The following is a 23,917-nucleotide window of genomic DNA, read 5'->3' on the forward strand; positions in this document are numbered from 1 at the left end:
GATCAAACACATGGTGACATTAAAGGGGCAGCACATGTGCACACGAGAAGGGGAAACATTCCATGAATCACTTGTGGATTCTTGAAATTACTGACTTCTACAAGCCTTTCCTTCTCAAAAGGATATTTTTCAGGGATGTCGGAGATCAAATCTCCTCTGCAGCCTCTGATTTATCTCTCTGTTCGTGGCAAGAGGGCAAATTGCTAATTTTCTGCTGCAATCTGCTCCTTATTTTCTGCACACCCATGCATCTTGTATATTACCTTCTTTGTGATAAATCACCTTTAATTGCCTCTAAACGCCCCAAAGGGGACTGAGGTTGACCTAAATTGCGTTCAGGGTCCCGGACGACCTCTTGTGACATCCGTGAAGAGCCGAGGACCACTCGCCATGTCGCGGTTTAACGCTCTGACGATGCCCCTTTCCTCTTTATAATGTGATTTACAGAGATTAACACAGACATCCTGTCACCACATAAAACCCTCTGACACAAATCTGAAGAGGCAGACGTGTGGGGCGATACACACGATGGCGTGCTTAGATTTCTGCTCGTCTTTCGGGACTGAAATTGACTTTGGAGACATGAAATTGATTACCATTGCGGTTTAGACACGGTCACGCAGTCCAAAAGGGAGGGTTACAGATAAAACATGGTGGTATTGTATTGCCTGGGAGACCAGCAGAGAAGTTAAGACTAATGATCTGTAGCCCCGTTCATTTAGATGCAAATGTACTGTAGAGGGTGGAGAGAAAGGTTGTAAAGCATCTGGGATGGATCCCTCGGTGGGTCCGGTATCTCGGAGACCTCTGCTGCTCTGCACAACATCAAGAGGGATTTGGTTGCCATGATGGCAGGTGGTTCAACTCCGTCTCCATAAAGAGAGAAATGTTTCACAAAGATAGAGAGAGACAGAGAGCACAGTTTGTTCCGGCGTAACAAGACGACGTCGATGATGGTGCAGATTAAAAAACCTTGAAGTAAAAATAAGATCCCAGTTGGAAAATATAGGAGATCTTATTAAATGATACCTGCAAGCGTGTTTTCTGTTCGCACATGCAAATGCTGCAGGTGTGGATTTTAAGATTTTGACTCAAAGTAACACGGTTCACGTTTCTTAGTGTTGTACATCAACATGAGACAGTGATGCTGAAACAATAGCGGTCCAGTCACAACGGGACCGCTAGGCACTTTACGGGAAAAGCAAGATGTTCGTATTTATGTGCATTTGTCTTCTGGTCGTATCAGAATACTAAATGGTTTAGCATTATGACCAAAGCAAAAACTCTGCACTAGCCTTTATTTAACAAACTTTGTTTAACAAAAGGGGTCGCTCGTAGTGAAGAACATGGAGAGAATATCACTCTTCAGTTCCCCTCAGCTCATTAGAGCATTTAAACGTCTTTTGGTTTTACAGCTTTACTCTCACTGGCATCTATTTCCTTTTTAATTTGAAGAACGCAGCCCCACTTAAAAAAACTAAATATGACATTTCAGGTAATTTTAATGTCAATCAGAGTTGAACTCCCAGCAACTGAGAACATCTGAGTAGAGACCAATCAGATTTCAGATAGCTACTTCCTTTAGTGTAATGCACATGGTGTAGAAACTCAAGTACAAGTGACACGTGAGGATGTACAGTGCATCAGCAGGATATGGAAAACTGTTTCATTTCTCCCCTGATAAATTATATGAGAAACACCCCGAAGCTCTGAAAGATGTCCATCCTCAAAGCTGCCAGCTACCAACTCCACGCCATCTGTTACATTTCTGCAGGCAGCAGCTTCAGATAACAGGTCAGAAATAAGCAGGTGCCCTAATAGAAGCCAAAAAAACGGGACCACAAGCTGCATATTGGCACCAATATCACTGGTGTCATCGACTGGTTTCTAAAAATGCTCTTCTTTTTTGTGTGGACAGTTTGGATCCAAGCAAGATGAGGCAGAAAAGGTGGGCAACTTCTTCAAGTGATGGCAATTTGATGGGAGTGAAATGATCGACCCCCCCTCTGATTTTTCCATCAATTTCACAATTGCCTCATATGTCTGAGGTGATACGCTATCTTCACCACCATCGAGAGGAGATGATTGCACTGGAGGTCTGTTAAACGGCTGGTTTGGAGACGAGGACAGCTCTACGCCCGCAGGGAGGCAAAGGTGTGTGAGATTCTCAATGCGTTCACCATATTTTCAGATTTTCTCTTGGAAACCAGGCAACATCATCACCCTTCCTGTGCGTGTGTGTGTGTGTGTGTGTGTGTGTGTGTGTGTGTGTGTGTGTGTGTGTGTGTGTGTGAGTGAGAGAGAGAGAGAGAGAGAGAGTATTGAAGAGCATCTATATCTAGCTCCACATCCTCCATCGCCACTGGAGTGTGGAGGTGAGGGTTGCAACTGCAGAGGCGTAGATGCACTGCAGACCCTCTGAAATGCAGCTCCCTGTCCACAACAACTCGGCTTCCAAAATAGCTCCTCAATCCACAGGCCTGCTGCATCTGAGCTTCACTGCTGGCTCTTATTAATGCGTAGCTCCAAAATGAGAGAGAGAGAGAGAGAGAGAGAGAGAGAGAGAGAGAGAGAGAATCTGCTGTATGGAAGCAGCTCAGGAGACAAATGGTCAAGAGTTGAAAGCCAGAATCCCTGCTCAACTTCATTCAATAGTTTTAAGGAGAAGAAGAAGCAGTTTCCTGTTGATTAAGGAGGCCTCCTCCTGCTTGTCCACTCGTGAACAGAATTCCCAATCGAGCTGCTCCCTGACAGCTTTGCGCACCAAAACACAGCAGAGTTCCCAGTTTGGAGACGTGCACATTTCACCAATCTGACTGAAATGTGAGCTGCATGGAGGATTGTCGGGGAGGACAAATTCACCTACTTACATTATTGTTCATTTAATTCCAATGTGACAGAGAGAATAAATCCACAGCGCTCTGTGTGTATCTACTGGATGCGAAGCGGAACTGACAAGATACAGCGCACAGTATTTTCAAGGCGGACTTGTTGCTCAGCTCAGAGGCTGATGAATCATTATGAATCAAGGCTACATGCGCGCGCGCGGGCACACACACACACACACACCCACACACACACACACACACACACACACACACACACAGGTCAATCGGAACTTAAAGATTTGCAGATTTGCAGCTTGATATATACATTTTACGCACGTACCTTGTGCAGTTTCCACATCGCGCCCAGAGCTTTGACTTCATGTGTGCCGTGTTTGCCCTCCTCCAAACACTGATAACACACGGGCATCTTACACTGCACACAGTACATGCTTAGATTCTCCAGTTCGTGCTCTGTGCAAGTGGAGGTTTTGCGGGGACTCGCGCGGCGACTTATCCGCCCCTGCGCTGGCGGCACCAGGCGATGCTTGGCGAGGGGACCGCGGGGAGGATGGCACCGGAGGCGGCACGGGTCGCAGTAGAAGACGTCGCACTGCTCGCACATCACGGTGGCCTCCTTCGGACTCTTCTCGCAGAGCTGACACTTGAGCGCGGCCGCCTTGCTCTGCTGGTATCGGTCCACGACCCCCTCCAGGACACGGTTCTTGGCGAATCCGCGGAGCCCCCGCTCGTCCAGGATGAGGCTGCGGTGACACTGCGGGCAAGTGATGCAGGAGTTGCGGGGGATCGGGGCCATAGAGCCGGGCTGCAGCAGCAGGTGCTGCTGCGGAGGAGGCTGGGGCACGGACGGGGGGAAAACCCGCACCCCGTTCGGTGATTTTTGACATGGGGTGGTCGGGGCGCTGACGAAGCCCCCGTAGGAACCGTATCCACTGTCAGCCTCGCTGTACAAACTCATTTTATCCAAATCCAGATAATCATAGTCGGAGACGCCGGATCCGGAGGCTCGGCTGCTCTGCGGGGACTCCGCGTCGGGGGTCTGCACGAGAATATTCCGGGCACACGCCAGGCAAATGTTGTGGGTGCACGGCAGTATGATGGGCTCCCGGAAAAAAGAGCCGCACACGGGGCATTTTAACTCTTCCTCCATCTCGTCCATAGCTGCTCTCGGGGAGATGAGAGATTCCTCAGCGGCGTGTGAACGCAGGCGGGAGGGGGGAGTTAGAGCGGAGTGTCGGGGCTCAGGAGGCTGCTGCTGTTTGCGCGTACACGGAGCTCCGGTCGCGTCCTACTGCGATTCTCACTGCCAGCGCAACCTTGACCGGAGGAAAGGCATCAGCGCTGAGGAGGCAGGCCACGCGATACGCAGACACGGCTGCACCAATCAGCGAGCAGCATCGGCTCAGCGCAGGCTGCCATTGGACGAGCGGTGGATGCCGAACACCCATTGGATGACTCGGCTGTCAGTGAGGAGAGGGGCCGTTAATGAGCTTCACAGCGAGATGTGACAACAGATCCAGTGTTTGGACACATTACTGAACATGTAGCCATAATTGTTTAGGGGATTATGAGGAGAACAATGCGAGCCTATCCGTTCAATGCAGAGCAATTAATACAATGCGATCATGCAGATGTAATACATCTTTTGTATTAGTTATATGAAGATAACCAAAGATATTAGTGAGGAGAAGATGCTCTTTAAGGCGATTAGTCCATTGACTTAAGCAAGAGCAGCAGAACAAAAATGTAAATATATTCAATTAGAAGCTCAAAGCCAGCATTCAAACTGTTACTAAAGCAATAATATATCTTGCTGATCTGTTTGAACAGTAAAAATCCTTATTATTTTTACTGGCACACGTGTGAGCAGGATTTAAAGTGATAGTGGTAATTTGTCCATAATGCATCAGGTTTTATGCCAAGTCTTACTCAGCAAAGTCACTTGTACCGCCGGAGGGCTGCAATTAATATCCCACAGTATTGATTCATCAATTGGTTGTTTTGTCAATGGGATGTCAAAAAATAATGACAAATCTCCGTCAGCTCAAAACCCTGGGCTAATTACCCTAATCATACATTTAAATAGGAAATAAAAGAGAGAAATTAGCAGCAAATCTTCATACTTGAGAAGCTGGAGCCTGTGTGTGTGTTTGATACTTTGTTTGATAAATGACTTAACGAGGTTTTCTCTTTTCAAAACTAACAAATGTATTGCATTGCAGCATTATAGAGAATACATTGCAGTAAAAAGAACACTATTTAAAGTATACTTTACGTACCAAACTCTACCCAGTTACTTTCCACATATTTCTTTTCTGACTGACAAACAGATCAATCTAAAGATTTCTTCTGCCAGGATCTGAATACTAAAACCCGTGCAGCTTTGCAGAGCGGCTGCACTGTATACACTTTGCAGGGTTCGGGTTGTTTGCTATTTCAAAAACTTCTCCTCTCAGCTGCTGAGGGAGCAAAGATCACTCCTCGGGGAGATTGAAAACATGGAAACTGACACCTTGTGAGATAAGATAAAGCAGCAGCTCTCAAAGAGCTTTTTCTTTCGGCATCCAGAGCCTCTCCATTTCTGCGACCAAATACCCCCGTCTCCTCCATGGCAACGTTAGCTCCGAGCGAGGCTGTTGACGGGGAAATTAAATGAAATAATCCCATTTTACGGAAGGCTTTCTCAGACCCACAGAGGCCAACGTGAGGCCACTCAGTGTGATTACATTTGCATAATTCTGCAGAGCAGTTTGAGAATGGGCAGATCATTAATATAGACGTCTTTGTCTCATGAAGATAATCACTCAGCAATGTGTCCAATGCATCCGATTGTAAACTGATACATCAAAAGTGGAAACATGAATAATCTCATTGAGATCTGTAATAATCAAAGCAAATGAAGGAAACACAAAAGATAATATGGCAACACACATTTATACTTATTCAAATCGTAATCCTCGCGCATGCATTCATATTTCCACCCTAATCTGATATAATAATCATCTCTAAATGCAAGCTGCTCCTGATTCTCATTTCTGTAATATGATATAAGAGTTATGTGTTGCATTGCAATTGCAGCATTCTGTGCCGACGATGCTTCTGTTCCTAACTCTGTTAAGATTTGAGGAAATATACAACAAATGGCAAGTTTATCCATGTAAATATCCCCCCGGATTTAACCAAATACAGCGTTGATCCTAACCAAATGTTTGTAACGAGACCATCAGCTATTTTGGGATGCGTGCTGGCTGCCGCCTCCAGCGTGATGACATTGTTCTCTGTGAAATCTCCTCAGTTTGGGGCCACACTGCGTCTTCCTGTTTATCGCCTTCGAGTAGAAAAGTGGCCAATTCTACTGAATCTGTATTTCATCTTTTGTTTTTGTGTGTGTAAGAGCCAACTCTCTCCTGCTGCCAGAGCAGACACACCAGGCAGGCGGCTCTGAGAGGAAAAACCTTCACAGATTTTGCATCCCCAGAAAGCTCCAAAGGTCTGTGATTAAGTTGTTTTTTTGGGTGACCCCGTTGTGCACTGACACAGAAGAGGAGAGTGTGATGTAAAATAGCTGCTGATGAAGAGTATCAGCAAACACACAAAGTTAAATGAAAGGAAAACTTTTAGGAGTTGCTTATATACTGGTTTTGTATTCATCTCACATAATGCAGTTTGTAATGATAATGTTAAAGGGCATTAAGTATTTAAGTTGTTACTGAAGTAAGACTTTGAATGCAAGACTTTTACATAACAAAACTTCTTCACTGCATGATTTCTTTTTAAAAAAAAGACCTGAGTACTTAACGTAAAGACAATCTTAAAGTTGCAGACACATCTTCTCTTGAAATGCTCATGAAGGCATCACATAATCTTCAACTGCTGGATCTCTTCTACACCAGAGGGAAGGCAATGCCCCGTTGTCAGTTCAAGCAGCATTCAACAGTTCGATCGTCCCGCCAAGAGCTCACGTGATTTATCGGAGTCCTCCCCTGCATCAATAAGGGATCATGTGTCCTTTGTGTGTCACACAGAGTCCCTTAACTCTCGTCAGCACGGCCGTCCTCTGCAGCCCCGGAGGCGTCAAAAGAAAGAAGTGCACAGACTGCAGGAGCTTTGCAGCACACAACTCCGGCTAGATATGAATCTCGATGGGATACAGCGCTGATATCGCCAAGATATAAAGAGAGAGGGTTTTTGTTACTGAGCTCTGGCTTAAGAAAAGTTGTGGTTCTGTAACTTCTTAAAACACGAAGCTTCTGTAGTGGAGACTGGATGTTTATACTGGGTCCAAAATGACACGGTGATGGAGACATACTTTCCACAAGCTACGACGTTTCTTTTGTTTACAGTTAAAGATGAAGACGTTGAATTTAAATAACTTTTTCGTAAATGAGAACCGTCAGCAGCATCCTGCATGTCGGTTCTTCATAATATCTGAGCATGGCACTAAAGTACGGTTAAAGATTGTGCCAAATGAAAGTCCTTAAAATTGACAGATTTTTTTGTTAATGTCCTTTGGAACGACACTTAGAGGTGTTTTCTGAGCTGATGCCTGTATCAACAGGACAACATGTCGGTGCTACTCAAAACCAGTGGAAGGCCGTCAGGGTTATAGTTATAGCTATTTTATGTTGTAATTGTTTTTCACAAATACACTACATGTATTTTAATTATTTTTCCCGATCATCTTATTTTCTCATTGCACAGCTTCTGTCTTCCTCTGTTGCTCTGCTTCTGGATTGCTGCACAGCGCTGCAGCTGGTTAAGGACAGCTTTTGTCCAATTAGATTTCACCTTTGTTTCTCTATGGGAGAAAAGCCGGTTAAACTACATGCTAGCAGTCTGCTAGCATATGGACGTGTGTTTCTTGACTTGGTCGCTTTATAACAACGCCACCTGGCTTCCTCCTTTGCTCCTGGAGAGACATAATCCCCAGGGATATTGGGCTATTTATATCATCTTTAGATCATTTGCAGTTGACAGAGTTCACGGCTTTATGTAACCTTCAGAAAGTAGCGAATCAAACTTATGAAAGCACTGCCCGAACATCACTTGCACATTCACCTGCGGTAACCTTTCCTTCTTCAGTTCTCACATCATCGCCATCTGCTATTACGGCTCTCTGTAGCAGAACGAGCAACTTGGCTAACAAAAGCCCAAAGTCACTCTGCTGACTTCCTGACAGGAACTTCCATAACCTCAAATTAACTTGTGTTTATGGATTCAGCACCATCTGTGCCCTTCACACTGACCCGAAATATGCATTTTTCTGATGCAATATTTGTAAATTAGGCCTTCGGGGAGAAATTGGGAGAGGTCCCTCGTGTTTATGATTATTATTTCTTAACTCAATGTGCTCCAGAATTAATGACAGTAAACACAACATTGAGATTTTCTCAATGTTGTGTTTACTGTCATTTACTGTCATTTTCTCTTTCTGTGGTTGTTAAAGGGTCATTTTGATCTCAAGATTGACATGTATCCTGAAGAAAAAGAGGGAAGGTGAAGAGAGTGAATGTAAAAAAATATGTTTTACAAAGATGGCCTGAAGGAAAACGCAGGTCACATGGGTGCTTTGCAGTCTGATCTTAACTCAATGATAATATAGAAACATCTTACAGCTCATGTGTGTTTTCGTGAAGCTCTGATGCAAGTTAAAATTAAATTAAAAATCAGGGAACACGGTATAGATTTGTTTGTTTGCTATTTGAAATTCTTACAGCTGTCACAGCTGTGAGGGTTGTCTTGTCTGGGGGTTTTTGTCTCGTAACTTCCTGTTTTATTTTGAAGCCTGACTCTCCTCTCGTTTCAGGTCACTTGCCCTTCCTCATGTGTCACTGGTCTGATTGTCTCCCCTGATTCCTGAGTGGTTCCACCTGTTCCCCATAGCCCTCATGTGCTTATAGTCTGCTTCTTCCCTCTGTCCTGTGCCAAAGTGTTTTTCCTTGCCCATGCACCAAAGCCAGCGTCCACAGTCCTAGTTAGAGTTTTCCCGAAAGTTTTTGTGCCCTAATGGTCTTTTCACTTGTCGAAGAAGATCTAAGGAAATAATAAAGTGCGCTTGTATGGATATCCCCTGCATCTGGGTCCTCCTTTCAGTCTAGGCCTGACAACAGCCAAGACATGCAGCATTACTGATATTAAGGAATGACTGATCGAGAAAATAGTGCATTGGCCTGTTTGTTCATCTACGTATTGCAGTCTTCTGCAGGGAATCGGCACGAGAGGAATGCCATAATGATGTGTTTCTTCGCCACAGACTTGGATTGCCTCTCAGTGCCATGTTGTCAGTGAAGACGCAACGGCCAACGCAGCTGAAACTGCAACTGAAATACATTTAAGTGCTCCATTGTGTGCTGGGTGGCTCTCCCTCTTTCTCTCTGCACACAGCCTTCCTGTAAGAGGGTCAGAGTTATCGAGAATTCTCACAAAACAAGCAATAGCACATGCACCGCTGCATGGCTAATAGAGAGCAGCATTAACAAAAGAGCAATTGTCATTTCACTGTATGTGTGGGCTGCCTGAAGAGACATGTGAGCAGGAAAAGGCCTCCACGGCAGCATCACGTTCAGGGAATCTGTGCGGAAATGAATAGCCTAATGATTTAATATTTTATTTTATATAAGTAGGATTGGGATTTGTGACTAAAGCCCAGCTCTGCTGTTGCATGGGGACTCCCACAATGTTCTCCTGAGGTTTGGACACAGAATGGTAGAGTATTGATCAAAAGAGCTGCAGGGATGATGTATTTTTGTAGGCCAACCAGGAAGTTAGCATCACACTGGCTCCCTCGACAAAAAACCCGATAGGATTTTTGAAATGAATTTGGGATAATTATTACAGAAAATATGCTCCTGTGGGAAAAAATGTTTATGATACTTTTTTTTTACGTTTTATCCAGCAAGATAATCCTCACAAACGAACACTTTTGAAGTTTGAATGCAATCGCCAGACGTTAGACTATAAACAAACTACAACCTGGTCGCATCAGCACGAGTATAAACACAACGAGGCTGTTAAGGACGACGTTTTAGTCTCATTCTGCCACTCATTACCAACCGCCCTCTGTCAGATACGTAAAAGCTTAACATTTCACTTGTGGGGTGTTTACTGACATATTTTACATCGTAGAACAAAACATTAAAATCTCTTTATTTCAGGCATCTCACCAAAAAATCATTAAAAAATAAATCACATTGAGACAAGGGAACTGGAAGTGCTAAAATGCTTTCTCATTTCTTTGTTTTAGGTCTCATTCCTGCAGCACTCGATTTCCTGTGTCTCGAAACATGTAGATCAGTCACATTTAGAGCTCAAGAATACACATTATGGGTAGTAAGGCGCAACTACGACAACACATTTCCCCTTGGGGATTAATAAAGTCTGTCTATCTAGTTTGAAATTAGTTGAGCCACACTGAAATCAAGGTGTCTTTAGGAATAATATAGATGTGCAGCTCCAGATCCACTTCTACCCATGTCATCCAAAGAATTACTCTGACTAAATACTCTCAAAATGTCAAGGCAATTAAGAGTCATGTGTTGGGCAATGTACAGACGTTGTTACAATGTGCTTCACAAGCGTCCATCCATCCATTCAGTCTCCCTCCCAACCCCCACCCAGCATCCAGCAGGGACTCCCCACTAATGGAGTCAGCTCTTGTTACTGCAGGCTTTGTTACTGGCCTGAGGACTCCACTGTTTACCTCCGATTGAATGAAAACAGAACAGGTGCAGAAAAATGGAGCAAAATAATAGAAAAAAAAACACTGTATGAAGTTACATCCAATGCTGTTTATTTTGAGAGAAATATGCCAGGACGAGTATACGGTATGCTGCTTTTACTGACTGTGATTTAAAAAAATATACATTGCGGTCGAATGAAAGACTGATAGCGATATCCATCAGTGGACATAAAGCATATAAGTCCATTGGGAGTTGTGGAGAACAAAGGAACAGCCCTCAAGCTACAGACCAAAGCCGAGAGATTCAAACCCATTAAACATCTTTATCAAATATGAAGAGCCATTTACAGCAGCTGGTGAAAGATGACTCCCCTCTTTCTCCACACAGTGAAACCTCAGGAATTACAACTCATGAGCGAGTGATGTATTTCACCTCTCAGGGTGATGGAGGGAGCGGTTTTACTGTTTTCTTCTTTTGAAAAATCATTTAACATGTAATGTAATATAGAGTCCTAGCTGTGTTAGCCATCCGTGTTGCTATTTTACTTTTGAAGGAAAACAACTCAGGAGGAAAACTTTGCAGTTGCAGCTGATAATGTCTCAAAAGCATCGCGCCCACCCTCCGGCTCAAATACATGATCCTAGCAGCGGCTAGCTCTCTCAGCACTGTTGCCGTTGTTTGCTCTGTTAGCGCCGCGAGCACTGTTAACTTCTAGCCGCTGGCTCAGCCGTCACCATATTTAGAGCTGTGTGGAGGCAATCTGTCGATCGTTGTATTTAAGAATTCAGCACATTTTAAAACATGCTCTTTGCCATCTTTCTCTTGAAACCAGGAAATTGGAAATAATCTATAATAATAATATCTATCTATAATCTACAGCCATAATAATATCATGGCTGTAGATTCATTTATTTGCCCAATCTATCCTTCCGTTTCTTTGTTTCTTTGTTTCCCCCATCTTTCCTTCAATCGTTCTCCCAACCATACCAACGTGTCCTTGTAAATATCTCCTTTCTGCCATTGAGAGTTGACCTCCCACAGGCACTAGAGGTTGGCTTGGTGACCATTGATTCACCAGTTTGCTCATTGATGCCTCCCCCATCCCAGCAGCAGCAGCCCCTCTCTCCCCCCGGGGAGCAATAAGAGGCTTGATGGTGAACGCCGCCTCCGACAGCAAAGGACATTAGAAGCCTTGCTGGATAATATCACGCTGAAGGGTTGTGATTAAATGGTTGAATTTGATTTTTCCTGGAAAGCAGTGTGTTTTATGGGAAACATTTGGTTTATGTAAATGCACACAAAAAAAACAACATTGAGTGCATTAATCACGTTACAATAACATTTTGAGCTTTAGATCCGGTGTAATTGTATTCATTCATTATTATGTCGCTTGCTTGCCGCTGACGTGAGCAGCTTTTCCAGCGCTAAACGATCTAAACGATATACCGAAGGTTGAAAAATACTGGAATGTTCCTTTTAAACACAAAGTGCACTAAAATAGAAGCTCAAATGGGGCCAAAGGCAGCAGAGTGTGGTGCAAAACCTCTCTGTTAATGCACTTCAAACTACAACACAGACCATCACTGAAAGCTTTATAATGCCACCGTACAGTAGGCCTCCCTGATCTAATATTAGACCCCTACTGTACTGCAGGTAGACACTGAAGAACAAGAAAGAACCAGTATATATATACAGTATACCTCGAATGGCTTTCTTTTAATGTGAGGTTTCATATATATTTCACTTATCTAGCTGTTTTTTGAAATGTTGCTTTAATGTTATTTTATAAGACTTCAAATAAAAGTGTAAAGGAACAGTTAATGTGCTTACTTGTGTAGACATTACATAGTACACCTGCATATGTACATTGTTCTTTTCTTCATAATGGACCGGCAGCTCGAGCTTTCTATCTGGAGTTTAGTAATGGGGGACAAATCCACAATCCTCTTTCAACAGCATCAAACAGCACAGTGATTCACCAAAAGCTACCCTGACAACACAGTCCATTGTGGCTTTTTTTTAAGTGGATTTTTTTTAACATCAACAGTTGAGGTTTGTGTGTCTTTGATGAACTGAAATTGCAACAGATTGCAGCAAAGAAGGGAAAAAAGAGAAAAAAGACAAACTGCAGAAGCTTCATGTTGGCTTTGACTCAAACATAGAATGCTTTTTGTTGCACTGAATAATGATAAAATCTCCCCCTCCCCCCCACCCCAACTAGATCGCATTGAGGGGCAGATTACAGGCTGAAGCTGCATGTCCAGAATGACGAAAGGAATAGAAGTCTTTGAAAATGAAACCAATCTGGTGCATGTTTCCAACCCTGTCTCCTGAAAATTACGTTAATTATTGATGTTTCTTGTGTTGTGATGATTAATATTAAGGCTCCAAAGCTGAGAAGTTGTTAAACAAATGGTTGAAAACTACAATGCTACCCACAATCGTCAGTGAATTACGACCAACACCGATCGTACTCTTGTGGCCAAGCACATTTTTAAGAGGAGCAGAGTAAATTGATGTTTTTCATCAAAGAAAATAATAATTCAGGCTGTTCTAAAAAAAATTAAAGCTGTATGTGTCATGCATGGCACTGTAGTGTGCACTAAATCACATTTTATCTACATCGGGGAATTCAAGAGGGCACTTTTGCTGTGCGTGATAAATGAATTATATTCTTTCAACAGCAAACTATTCACATCAAAACCATAAAGAAACAACTGGATGGTGTTAAAATATAAGATATTGTGCCTGAGAATTACAACAGTAAAAAAAACAACATAAGAAACAAACAAATCTTGGGGAAAAACATATTAACGAGATGCTGTGACGTTCATTTAAATCCTGAAATTTCTGTTCATGCAGAATGGGTCAGCACTTCCATTTTTATCTCCACTATCTACCGTAACAGTAGATATAGTGAGCGTAGAGTTGGGATGCACTGGCAGTCTTGTCTGTTTTGGTTTTCATAAATAATTTCTAAATCTTTTGATAGAAGCTCATGATTAATTTGGAAGCTGGTTGACTCATTTCAAAGCATTAAAGTCTTTATATTTGGGGATTTTTTTCTGAAAAGTGCAGTTTTCTTCTACAAAGCCAGTGTCTTCACAAATTGATGAATTACTTTGTGTAAATGCAATTTGGCATCTTGAGAGCTATGTAGATGCTTAGCACACTGTTACGTTATGAAAAGAGAAACCTTTTACGTCACATCCGAAAGAGGAGTCTGTTTCATGTGTATTCCTGTGAGGGACGAGGATCTACTCTTGTACTTTGCTCCGGGCAGGAAGCTCGTTGCATAAATATATTTTTAAAGGTTTCTGATGAGTGTGTGTCTGCGTGGGTGTCCGTCTGTGAATGATACGCCATTGAGCGCTTCCCACCTCTTGCTTTTCAGGCTGTTTCCTTACACTTCTGTGTCCTGTCCTCCCACTGCTTCCGACAGGCCTCGCTGCCTCTCAGACAGCACTAGAGGCCCTGCATGTGTGAACATCACTTGCCAGTGAGTCATGAATGATTTTACTTACATGGGCATCGGGCATTCTTAGCAATAAGGAGATGCACCTTATGTAAGCGCCTCGTTCCAGATGGTTATAGATGAATATGAGCAGGATTGATGGTATTTTAGCACCATGGGCCTGCAGGGAGAACAAACAGCATAAGAGAGCGCATAGAGATCTGAAGCAGTATTTATAGTAATGTCAAAATACTTAATTACAGTATGAGTCCGAATCCTCCCTGCAAAATATAAGTAGTGGAGTAAAAACTACTTTATTTCCCTCTGAAATGTAGTAAAAGACAATTAAAATTACTTGAATAAATGTACTTTCCAGCATTGATTACGCCTGAAATATGAACTTTGAAGTAAACCGCAGCATCTGGAAGACATCATCCGCAAATTTAATTTCACTCCAGGAAAGGAAAGCCTGTAGAGTAGAGCTCCATAAAATCAATAGATAGATAAATCAATAGACTCGAGGCCGGTGGAAAACAGCCTCTGTGCTGGTGTACACACACATTACAATAATCATTCACAGACACGAAGCAGCATCTTGTTCTCAACCTAATTTTGAAGAGGGCCGAGTCTGGCGGCTCCATTATGCCTCGACAGACGAAACAGTCGTCTGTGTGTTTCCCGTGCCTCGTCATTAAATATGCCATTAGCATCAAATGAGATACCACAAGATGCCATTTGTTTCACTGATTATGAATGTGTCACACGCGTTCAACACGCCTCGCCTTCACCTTCAGATCGGCACAGTCTGCGTTAGTGTGAGCATGTGAGCACTTAATGGCCTCCTCGGGGCTCTTAGTTTTGGCACATTTAAACTGAAGATTCAGGGGAAGGCAGGAAGCTGTGTTCCTAAATATTTGGAGTTTCTGTTGTCATCTATGGATGAATGTTCAGGTGCATTGTGAGCAAAGATAAAGGGGCTATTTGGTGTTTTGTTGCATCTCTCCTCCTCAGGGGATCACAGAGTATTAAGGTAAAAACAGCATTTCACACAAAAAGAAGAAGACAGAAGAATCAATTGAGCCCCCTGCGCTCTGATGTGCAGCCAGAAAGTAGTGGAAAGTGCTTTTATGTGTGTTTCCATGTTTCTTGCTCCGTGTAATTCTTTGAGTGAACCAAAATGTTTTGAAGGAGAACACAAATAACAGGACTGAGAGGCGGCCGCTATGCTAGCAGCTCTGTGAGGCTGTACGTGGACACAGTGTTGCTTTGAGCTAGTTAGCTAGTGGTGCTTTGACTCTAGTTAGCTAGTTAGCATGTCAGCATGCTAGCATTTGCGAACTAGCACTAAGAGAGAATATCTTGAAGGGTTTGGTCATAAAACACAGTTCTGCACCTGTTGGTGACACTACAAAAGTCAAGGAGTCGCTAAAGTTATTACATTTCATCCCGAGGTGACCAAATTCCATGACCATTCATCCAATCGCTGTTGAGATATTTCCGTCTGGACCAAAGCAGTGGGCCAGCCAACTGACGTGACTATTCCTTCATCAACACCACTAGAGTGGCTAAAAGGGGCTGCATGTAAACGCCCCTTCAAATTAAAGCTTGAGATTGTGCACTTGTTTCCTTCTAATAAAATGTGCAGGCGTACAAAGGCAACACAATAAAAATGTGTCAGTGTTGATTGAATGGGGACGCTCTGACAGCCTCTCTGTCGCAGTGGGGGTTTCTCATCCTGTATGCATGCGCTTAATGGCAAACACTTTTCGTGGGTGGTGATGAACTTTCGAGCTGGCATTCTTGCAAATGTCAGAACCATCTCTAATATTGAGTCTTTGTTGGATTTTTCCTTCATGCTGCAGAGTTTGTCAAAACCACACCGTCCTTCCTCCTGACATGTTTATCCCAGCGAGCCGAGCCTATTCTTGGCAAACGTTTTTTGTTCCAAATGAATCCAGGCCTTCTTCCACACGTGCAAATCCAATTAGAGGGACCGGAAGAGTTGGCTTTCCCCTGCTGCTGCCTGACACATTTACAGAGCCTCATAAAGAGGCATCCAGGGTGGCACACTATTAACCACCAACGCTCCCGAACTAATCGACAGCATGCAAAACCCCGGTGAATGTGTCCCTACTGCTTTGCAAAAAAACAAACAGAATCTGCAAAAAAATACATTTGTTTGTTTTTCATTAAATGAGTATGTATCATTGCAGATTTTCTTTAAATTTAGTACACTTGCTCTACACACAGTGAAATAAAGTCAATCTCATTTGAATATCGCTGACCCCCCCCCTGTTAGACATGTCTGTAAAGTGTTTTTCAGCACTGGATGGGGCTCTATGTTACTCAACTATAACAGAAACAGAAAAAAGTCTGAAAGATTTTAAGAACTGGGAAATATTCTCAAGTTTTCGGGATCAAAAAAAGCCAATGAAGCAAATAATGAGATGATACAAGCTGCCGAACGTAATCAAATTAAAGTTCACTCAGACTAAAGAACCCACCGAGTTAATCTTCGTTACGGCTGAAGCAGGAATTTACGGCCTTCACGGCCTTAGTGGAAGTCATGAAGTGTCAATAAAGATTAGGACTCTGTTTCTCCCGTGATGAATCAAGACTGTCAGCTGAGCTCGGCAGAATCAGCGGCCCAGTGACCCACTGTCCGACTGATCCAGTTCTAACCACCACAGCTCCTCCTCTTACGTCGCTCAGTGCCTCCCCTCCTCCCTCTCTTTCCTCCCGCACGCCTCACTGCGACACGGCGCTGCCCGTAAACCTAAAACTCTGCAGTGACAGGCTGGGAGAATCACTTATTGCAGAGCTTCACTGGACTCGGACACACACACATGTACATAAAAAGCAACACAAAACCAGTATGTATACAATGATTAGCAAAATAGATGACCATGTGGGGAGAATGCAGGTACAGAGAGGCTCGAACAGACAGATGTACACGTGCAAACTGCCAAAAAGGAGATTCTAAGAGGTGTGAGAAAATGCGTCTTCAGCCAGCTGTTGCATGTAACTTACATTTTCCACCATGAGATGCATTTAAAACGATTGGGGAGGATTAAACTAAACCTTTTAAGGACATCAAATATAACACTGACCTATGCTCAGCTGTGGCAGCAACATACAGTGAAAACTTTCACAGCTCATCTCACTGGAGCCAAAATTGTGTTAGAGTGTTGGTAAAACTTTATCTTCTTCCTCTGTAGGGGATGGATTCCTCCATCCTTGTTTCTGCCTGTGTGGCTGGCAATCTAATATAAATTCATTTCACATATTGCACTGGCGCGTTCACCATCTTGCATACTTCTTTAGCTCCTGAATTTATGGTCGTACATCACATTTAGTGTGCAGAATGGGTTTACACCAGTAAATCCATCCTGAAGTTTGTGTGTCAAGTCATTATAAGTTTGTATAACCACTGGATAAAAAAAGAAAAGATTACTAAAGTAGGTTGAACATTTTTTAAGAGCTTTCTCGGCTGGAATTTAACTTTATGCGCCAATATCGGACCAATACTGACTCAAATAGCTTGATCGGATATTAGTCAAAATGGGGCTGATCTATTTGATGCAATACTGGAATATACACTGGAATTTGTTGCTGCATCAATAAGTTGAATTGTAATTCGTTGCTGGTGCACAATTTATTATTTCAATAATAGATAACAATTCAGTAAAGGGCTATACAATATGTATGTGTACAGATTGTAAAGACCTCCGAAGCAAATTTTTTATTTGTGAATTTTGGCTATACAAAATAAAGTGAATTGAATTATGCTTGTATGTATTTTTTTTGTTACATGTGGTTTTACAGACCTAAAGTCAAACCTGATGTTGCCTCACACATTAAAGAATAATCCCACTCAATTCCCCTGCTTTTTGTTGCATGTGAGCGAAGCTTGTTTTTCAGAGAAGTGTTTGGTAATTAGTTGTGTATATCTGAGTGCGTATCTGAGGAGCATAATTAATGCATGCAATCAGGAAACAAACCACTTATTATCCAGTGTGCAACACCTCCAAACGTGGCATATGGGAAACCAACATCGTCCCCTCAGGTGACTCAGACAAGCAAACAAATGACGACTCATGGCAGCTTTAAGAGGGCTGAGGGAGGAGGGAGACTCATTAATCAGTGGCCAGAGGGTTCAATAGCGTGACACTGTGACACTTCTGCAGGCTGCTAAACTGAAGACTGCATATACTGTTTGTACTAACCTCACAAATGAGAAAAGGCATTATGTTGCAGAATCCCTAATGTGGTTTGGTGGTGCAAAGTGATTTATAGTTTTTATGAGACATGCAGGAGGTCTTGCCTCTGTTACAGAAGCAATTACTGAAGTTTGGATTTTACACTGGAGACAAATCCCATAACAGTGGAATGTAGAAGGAGAGGTGATTGGTAGGAAGCAATAAAATACTGAGCATTTCTGCAAAGATCAACTTTTTACATCCTCACATTTCATAATAGTGTCACTATCCATAAAATCAGAGCAGAAGAGTGACTGATCTCTTTAGGACCTTTAAAAGCCATTTAAAATAATAACAGAAAAATGTCACTGCAGAAATTAAACTATATAAAAAACAGATTCCCCAACTTATTTGCAAGCTTGCAAAGTTTTAAAAACCTCTAAAATGAAATTTAAAACGTCAATCTAAATAGTGTTGGATTTTTTAAAAATATAGATTTATATGCAGATCCTAGGAGTTCCTGTTTTAATTGAAACTGTCCCACAAAATCTGACTTTAAAACAAACAAAGTACAAAAATGCATTAGTCAACACAAGACATATCATCACATAATTAATATTAAATTTAGTGATCCACACTGAATGACGTTGTTATGGTGCTGTCTGTGTGTTACAGCGACAGATGGAAGCTTGTAATGTGTGAGCAGTTGGCAGTGCATTTCTCTTGAGAATCTGAAACACAGGAAGCCCTGATTGTGAGAAAGAGTAAGATGTATGATAGGACTAAAAAAATGAAATCTCACAGGTAATGAGGACTGCTCCGGTGGCTCCAGATGTTGATGGAGATCCTGGAACAGCTGGTATTTAGCTGTTGTTGCCACGATAAGCTTTTTTCTGCTCTCTGGTTTGTCTGGTGTGGTCTGTCGCTCCACTGGGGAAACATCTTAGAATGAAATAAAGAGAGATAGTTTGAGAAGTTAAAATTCAAAGATAATGTCCCACCTCCACACTGTCTCTTTAAAATCTTTTTGTGTGTAGTGGGTGCCCCTGACAGATTGCTGGATTTGGAAACGTACAACATTGTCAAACACAGCCAGAGTACTTGTTGTCCATCTGACGAGGACATAACTATTCCCTTTGCATCCTATCAGAGCTTTCTGGCAAATAAATCCAATATTCGCTCTTCCGTTAGCTCTGTTTTGGTCTCCACCAATTGGAGAGAAAAATACCAGTCTCTTTAGCTGCTTGATATTTTATCTTTTTTTCACCAGCAAGTCTCAACATTTGTCAGCTGTTTGATGCTGGACAAGTAGTGTCTATTGTGTTCATCATAGATGAATCGCTCAAAAGCAACTGCCTGCTGCTGGTGGAGATGAGGGTGAGGAGAGCATCATGTCATTTGGTTGCCACGAAGAGGGACAAAAAGAACAAGAAACTGTTTGTTATAAAGAAAGACAATGAGATAAAGAGGGACAAGCAGAAGAATCACATTTATATACGATTCCATTACTTCTATACTATCACTAGCGTATGTGTGTCTGAGGGAGAGATTATATGGACAAAAATGAGTGGAAAACCCAAAGAAACTGATTGTAAAGTGTTCTGTTGTGCAGCCTGTTTGAAAGGCTCCTCTGTGATTAGAGTGCATGCTCTACCTCCTCACTCCCACGCTGTGCCACTTCTCACTCATCACTCTTGAAATTACCATCAGCTGTCACATGGATGCTAACAGTCTGAGAGCTGTACGTTAATATGGTGGTCTTCACATTCATGCAGAGATATTGCTGCAGAGAGAGCTGGGTCTCTGAGCTGTGGTGAGGCTGTAACCTTGAAACAATCGAAGAACAAATATGTTTGAGTGGAAAGATGTATTGCTGCCAGAAAAACAAGCATCCTGGTGTGCTGAAAACATTGTTTTTATATGGACCCAATATATAATATATGGAGCGTTTTAGCATCTTTTAGCTCATTGTTTTGGATTTACGGTCTGCAACGTTAATATTTTGCTTCACTTTGATAAACTAACTGTACAATAACTTCCCAGGGTCAGACAGCAAAGCAGACAAAGTCTATGCTGGTGAACATAGTGTGGCATTTAGCAGCTAAGTTAGAGCAGGTGGAGACCAAAACAGAGCTACAAGGAGAGCCGGGATTGAAGGTAGATTCATCAATTGGACACAAACAAGACTCCAAATGAACGATAATGTTGGAAGAAGCAACTGTTCGACAACATGTTTACAATAAAATATTTGCAAGCGGCCATACAAATCAGGCACTGCAGCTCCAATAAGGTAAAAGTATATTTCTCAAGGCACTAACAGTGCTGCCAACTAACTCCCCCTACACTAAATATGTGCACATCGTCCTTTGCAGAAGAGCCGAGTCAATAATTCAACATCCATGTGTTTCCTACAGCGAATAGGTCACATCAGCTGTGTGTACTCTTCTGCAGCTCATACAACCGCCCAAACACACACAAGATGATTTCCAATTCAGTGTATGTGGTGCAAATGTAGAACTTTGATTTTTATATTGTGCCGTCTGTAGATATAGATATTGTAGATATTTGAGTGCCTGGTTTAAAGGCAAATCAACGCTACTTATTTTTAAGAGCAGAGCAACGCTGCTGTTTGGGCCAAGACTTTCAGGCATTCTGGCTTCAGCTTAATCTGTGAAGTCACAACAGGTGTGTTGCAAAAGACCTCTAATGGAAAGCACCTGCTGTGGCATCAATGAGGTGCAACAATATCTTCAACTATTCTCTACTTTTGCAGCAATAAAGACCTTTGCTATACTTTGTGCTTCTGCGATAATCGCCCAGATGGATTGTATTTTGCAGTAATTACTGTGAATCTTAACATTATCCAAATAATTGCTACATTCTAAAGCAGAACTCATATGGAGTTATAAAGTGGATTTATGCCATTGGACTGGACTCGTTTCTTAAACTTATTTAACTGAACATCTTGTGTTGGATTTGTTACATTAGTGTTGCACCAACTGCATTGATTATATTGTAATTACATTGCTAAATGCTCTACTATAGTGGAGATCTTTCTTTGCATTTCCTATGCTGAGGTTTTGACATTGGCCTTCCTATTGTGCTATGAGTTTTGTGCTGATTTTGTTGAGACGTTATTTTTAAGTGTTATTAGGTTACAAAAATAAACTTCACTTGATTTGAAAATGTGTAGCTTTGTAGCAACTTATCTGTGTATAACAGAAAATCATTGTAGCATGATAAGCTGCAACTGAACTCCCGCACCCCCAAAAAGGTTTAGAGGCCAGGCTAAATATGTAACTTACCTAACAATCCTCTATAAATGTGGGCATGGTTTTGCTTTTATATTAGTGCTGGGCATAATTTAAAAAATGTATTTGATTAATCGCATGATTCGTTAATGAATGAAAAACTAGTGTATTGCACGCTTTTATTTTAAAGTAATGTTATCAGAACAATATAACAGGCACTCTTGTTAACATGCAGTATATAAATCTGTTTTCTTTTTTTTTTATGAACAGGTACCAGAAGAAACATTTGTCTTTTATCAGGGAACAACATGTCTGTTCAGTAGTAAGGGTCCCTGTTAGTGACAAGCGACTCCTTCTTTGTCCATGTTCAGTTTGTTGCTGTTCTAATTCAGCAGCACTTGCTGGACTATGTTTGAAGGCCATCTTGATACGCGCCACCATTCATTGCGATTCTATGGACGCTGGTTGTTGGCTGCATCAATGCTGTGTAACGCCATTAAGGTACTTCAGGCTCGTAGTACTCCGGTGATAAGACACTTCGAGTTTGCACTTGTTACACATAGCTTTGCTTTTATCAACTGCGCCGTCTGGTAGAGATTTAAAATGAAAATGTCCATTTAAAAGTGCAGCACCTGTGTGCAGTAGTGTTAAGCCCCTCCCAATGCTAAAAAAAACAACATGCTGTTAACGCATGATAAAATCATTGTTGGAGTTAATGGAATGCTACGTTAACGTATTCATAACGCGTTAACATGCCCAGACCTAATATATATATATATATATATATATATATATATATATATATATATATATATATATATATATATACACAAGATATGTGCAGTTTATGTGAGCTCACTATGCTAACATTGCAAACTCCACTATATCTTTGTTTGCTGAATCTTAATTCCTTATTTTGCAACTTTAATCAATGTATAAACTCACACTCTAAGAGAAATATTCAAAAGGAAAAAATAGTTTTTACTTTTCTGTCTGTAACTGCATCCGCAGACTGCACTGTAGCTGAGCAGTAACCATGGCAACAATCAGCCTCTGGCCAGCCATCGACAATTTAATCAGCAGCAAATTAAATGTAAAATTAGAAAAAATCTTTCACAGCAGAGTGCTTGTTTGCAACATCTTCTTGCATAAGATAAACTCTTAACACGAGCCCACTTGAAGGCACCGTCAGTGTCAGAGGCATGAACAATCTGATGAAAAGTCAAGGTGTTATCGCTAGCTCTCAATTTAGACAGGAATGTCAAGATATTTCTTCTTTGGACCTCGGTGTTGGACCAAGCCACATGGCTAAAAAAAACAAGAGAAAATGTCTCAGTCTTCCTGCTTCCAGCAGCAGCCTGAGCACAGTAATGGAGTTTGAAAGAACAACACATAATAGCACAACAACTCCCCGTTCTGCCACTTATTTCCCTCACCGACACATTAAGTTGAAGGAGGAGAGCAGATGACTGCTGAGCAGGAAGGAGATTCATTTTGCTCTGTAAGTGGAGCATAGCTGATGGCTGGAGAAAGGGGGCGATGGTAGGGGCACAAAAGGATGTCATCTGCGGGGTATTTTTAGAGCGTGAGGTGCACTGATAACTGGCTACCATTGCAATCAGCCTGCAGGTTCCCAGCAATAATAACTGCTCTCATTCTGCAGATTCACTCAGAGTGAAACCTACTCATGCAGAGAAACCACGGCAGGATGATTGACTCTCTCACACACTGGCACATATATGGAGGCTCGTGAGTGTCAAAGTAAGTGAGCACAAACACTGATCAAGCTCTCAATCGGAAAGTCAAGATATGAGAGTGAACAACAGATGTGTAGGCATACAGAATGTTTCGGGAGCAACATTTGGTCCTGGTCTGTGTTAGTGTTTTCTCTAAAAGAAAAGAGGATGAGATACCCTGGGACCCTCCCGAGAAAGAAGCTCATTGAGCCAATTTAAAGTTTAGCAGTCAGTTATGTTCATGATCTTTTAGGCTTTTTGCCGGGCGTCTGCGATCACCCCCAGGGACAGGTTAAAGTAGTGGGTCCCAGCCTGTGGGTCTTACGTGTCTTAACCTCTAATCATTGCTTACTTCTTGTAAACTACTGTAAATTATTCTGTGAAAACAAGGTTGAAAATAATCTCTCTTTGGTACAACTGGTAGACATTTACAACCAATGAGAGGGGGTTGCAAGTCAAAATAGTTTTGTCTACAGGGTTCACAAGCCAGAAAGATTGTGAAACACGGAGTCAAAGGGCAGGTTGAGATTCACATGCCATGCTATGAAGGTCGACAGAGTTATTCACAGCTGTTATTATACTGACATTCTAGCCATGAATGGTTCCTTTCTTAAATAACTTAATTTTAAAGAATTCTGTAAGGACAAATATATTCCAAAGTTATAAGGAGGCTTCAACAGGATAACTCAGACTGTATTAATAATAATATAAATTAAATATATTAAAAATGTTGAATCTATCCACTAAAGAAG

The 23,917-nt window shown here is 42.0% G+C and overlaps 2 protein-coding genes across 9 annotated transcripts in view; one reads left to right on the forward strand and one right to left on the reverse strand.

The window, feature by feature from the left end:
- Positions 1–4,005, reverse strand: part of trim9 (tripartite motif containing 9) — a gene marked incomplete at both ends in the record, with an annotated part of 32,745 nt that extends 28,740 nt beyond the window's left edge. For all 8 annotated transcript variants that reach the window (XM_079229145.1, XM_079229144.1, XM_079229143.1 and 5 more), the window contains one exon: positions 3,169–4,005. In XM_079229145.1, coding sequence (XP_079085271.1) covers positions 3,169–4,005 — 837 coding nt within the window. The remainder of the gene's footprint in view (positions 1–3,168) is intronic.
- Positions 4,006–20,234: 16,229 nt separating this feature from the next.
- The window catches only part of LOC306744499 (guanine nucleotide-binding protein G(I)/G(S)/G(O) subunit gamma-2), a 117,540-nt gene continuing 113,857 nt past the window's right edge, over positions 20,235–23,917 (forward strand). The window contains exon 1 of the mRNA XM_079227157.1: positions 20,235–20,244. The gene's annotated coding sequence lies outside the window, so the exon portion shown is untranslated. The remainder of the gene's footprint in view (positions 20,245–23,917) is intronic.

The sequence above is a fragment of the Taurulus bubalis genome (assembly GCF_910589615.1).
Source record: "Taurulus bubalis genome assembly, chromosome: 1".
NCBI lineage: Eukaryota > Metazoa > Chordata > Actinopteri > Perciformes > Cottidae > Taurulus > Taurulus bubalis.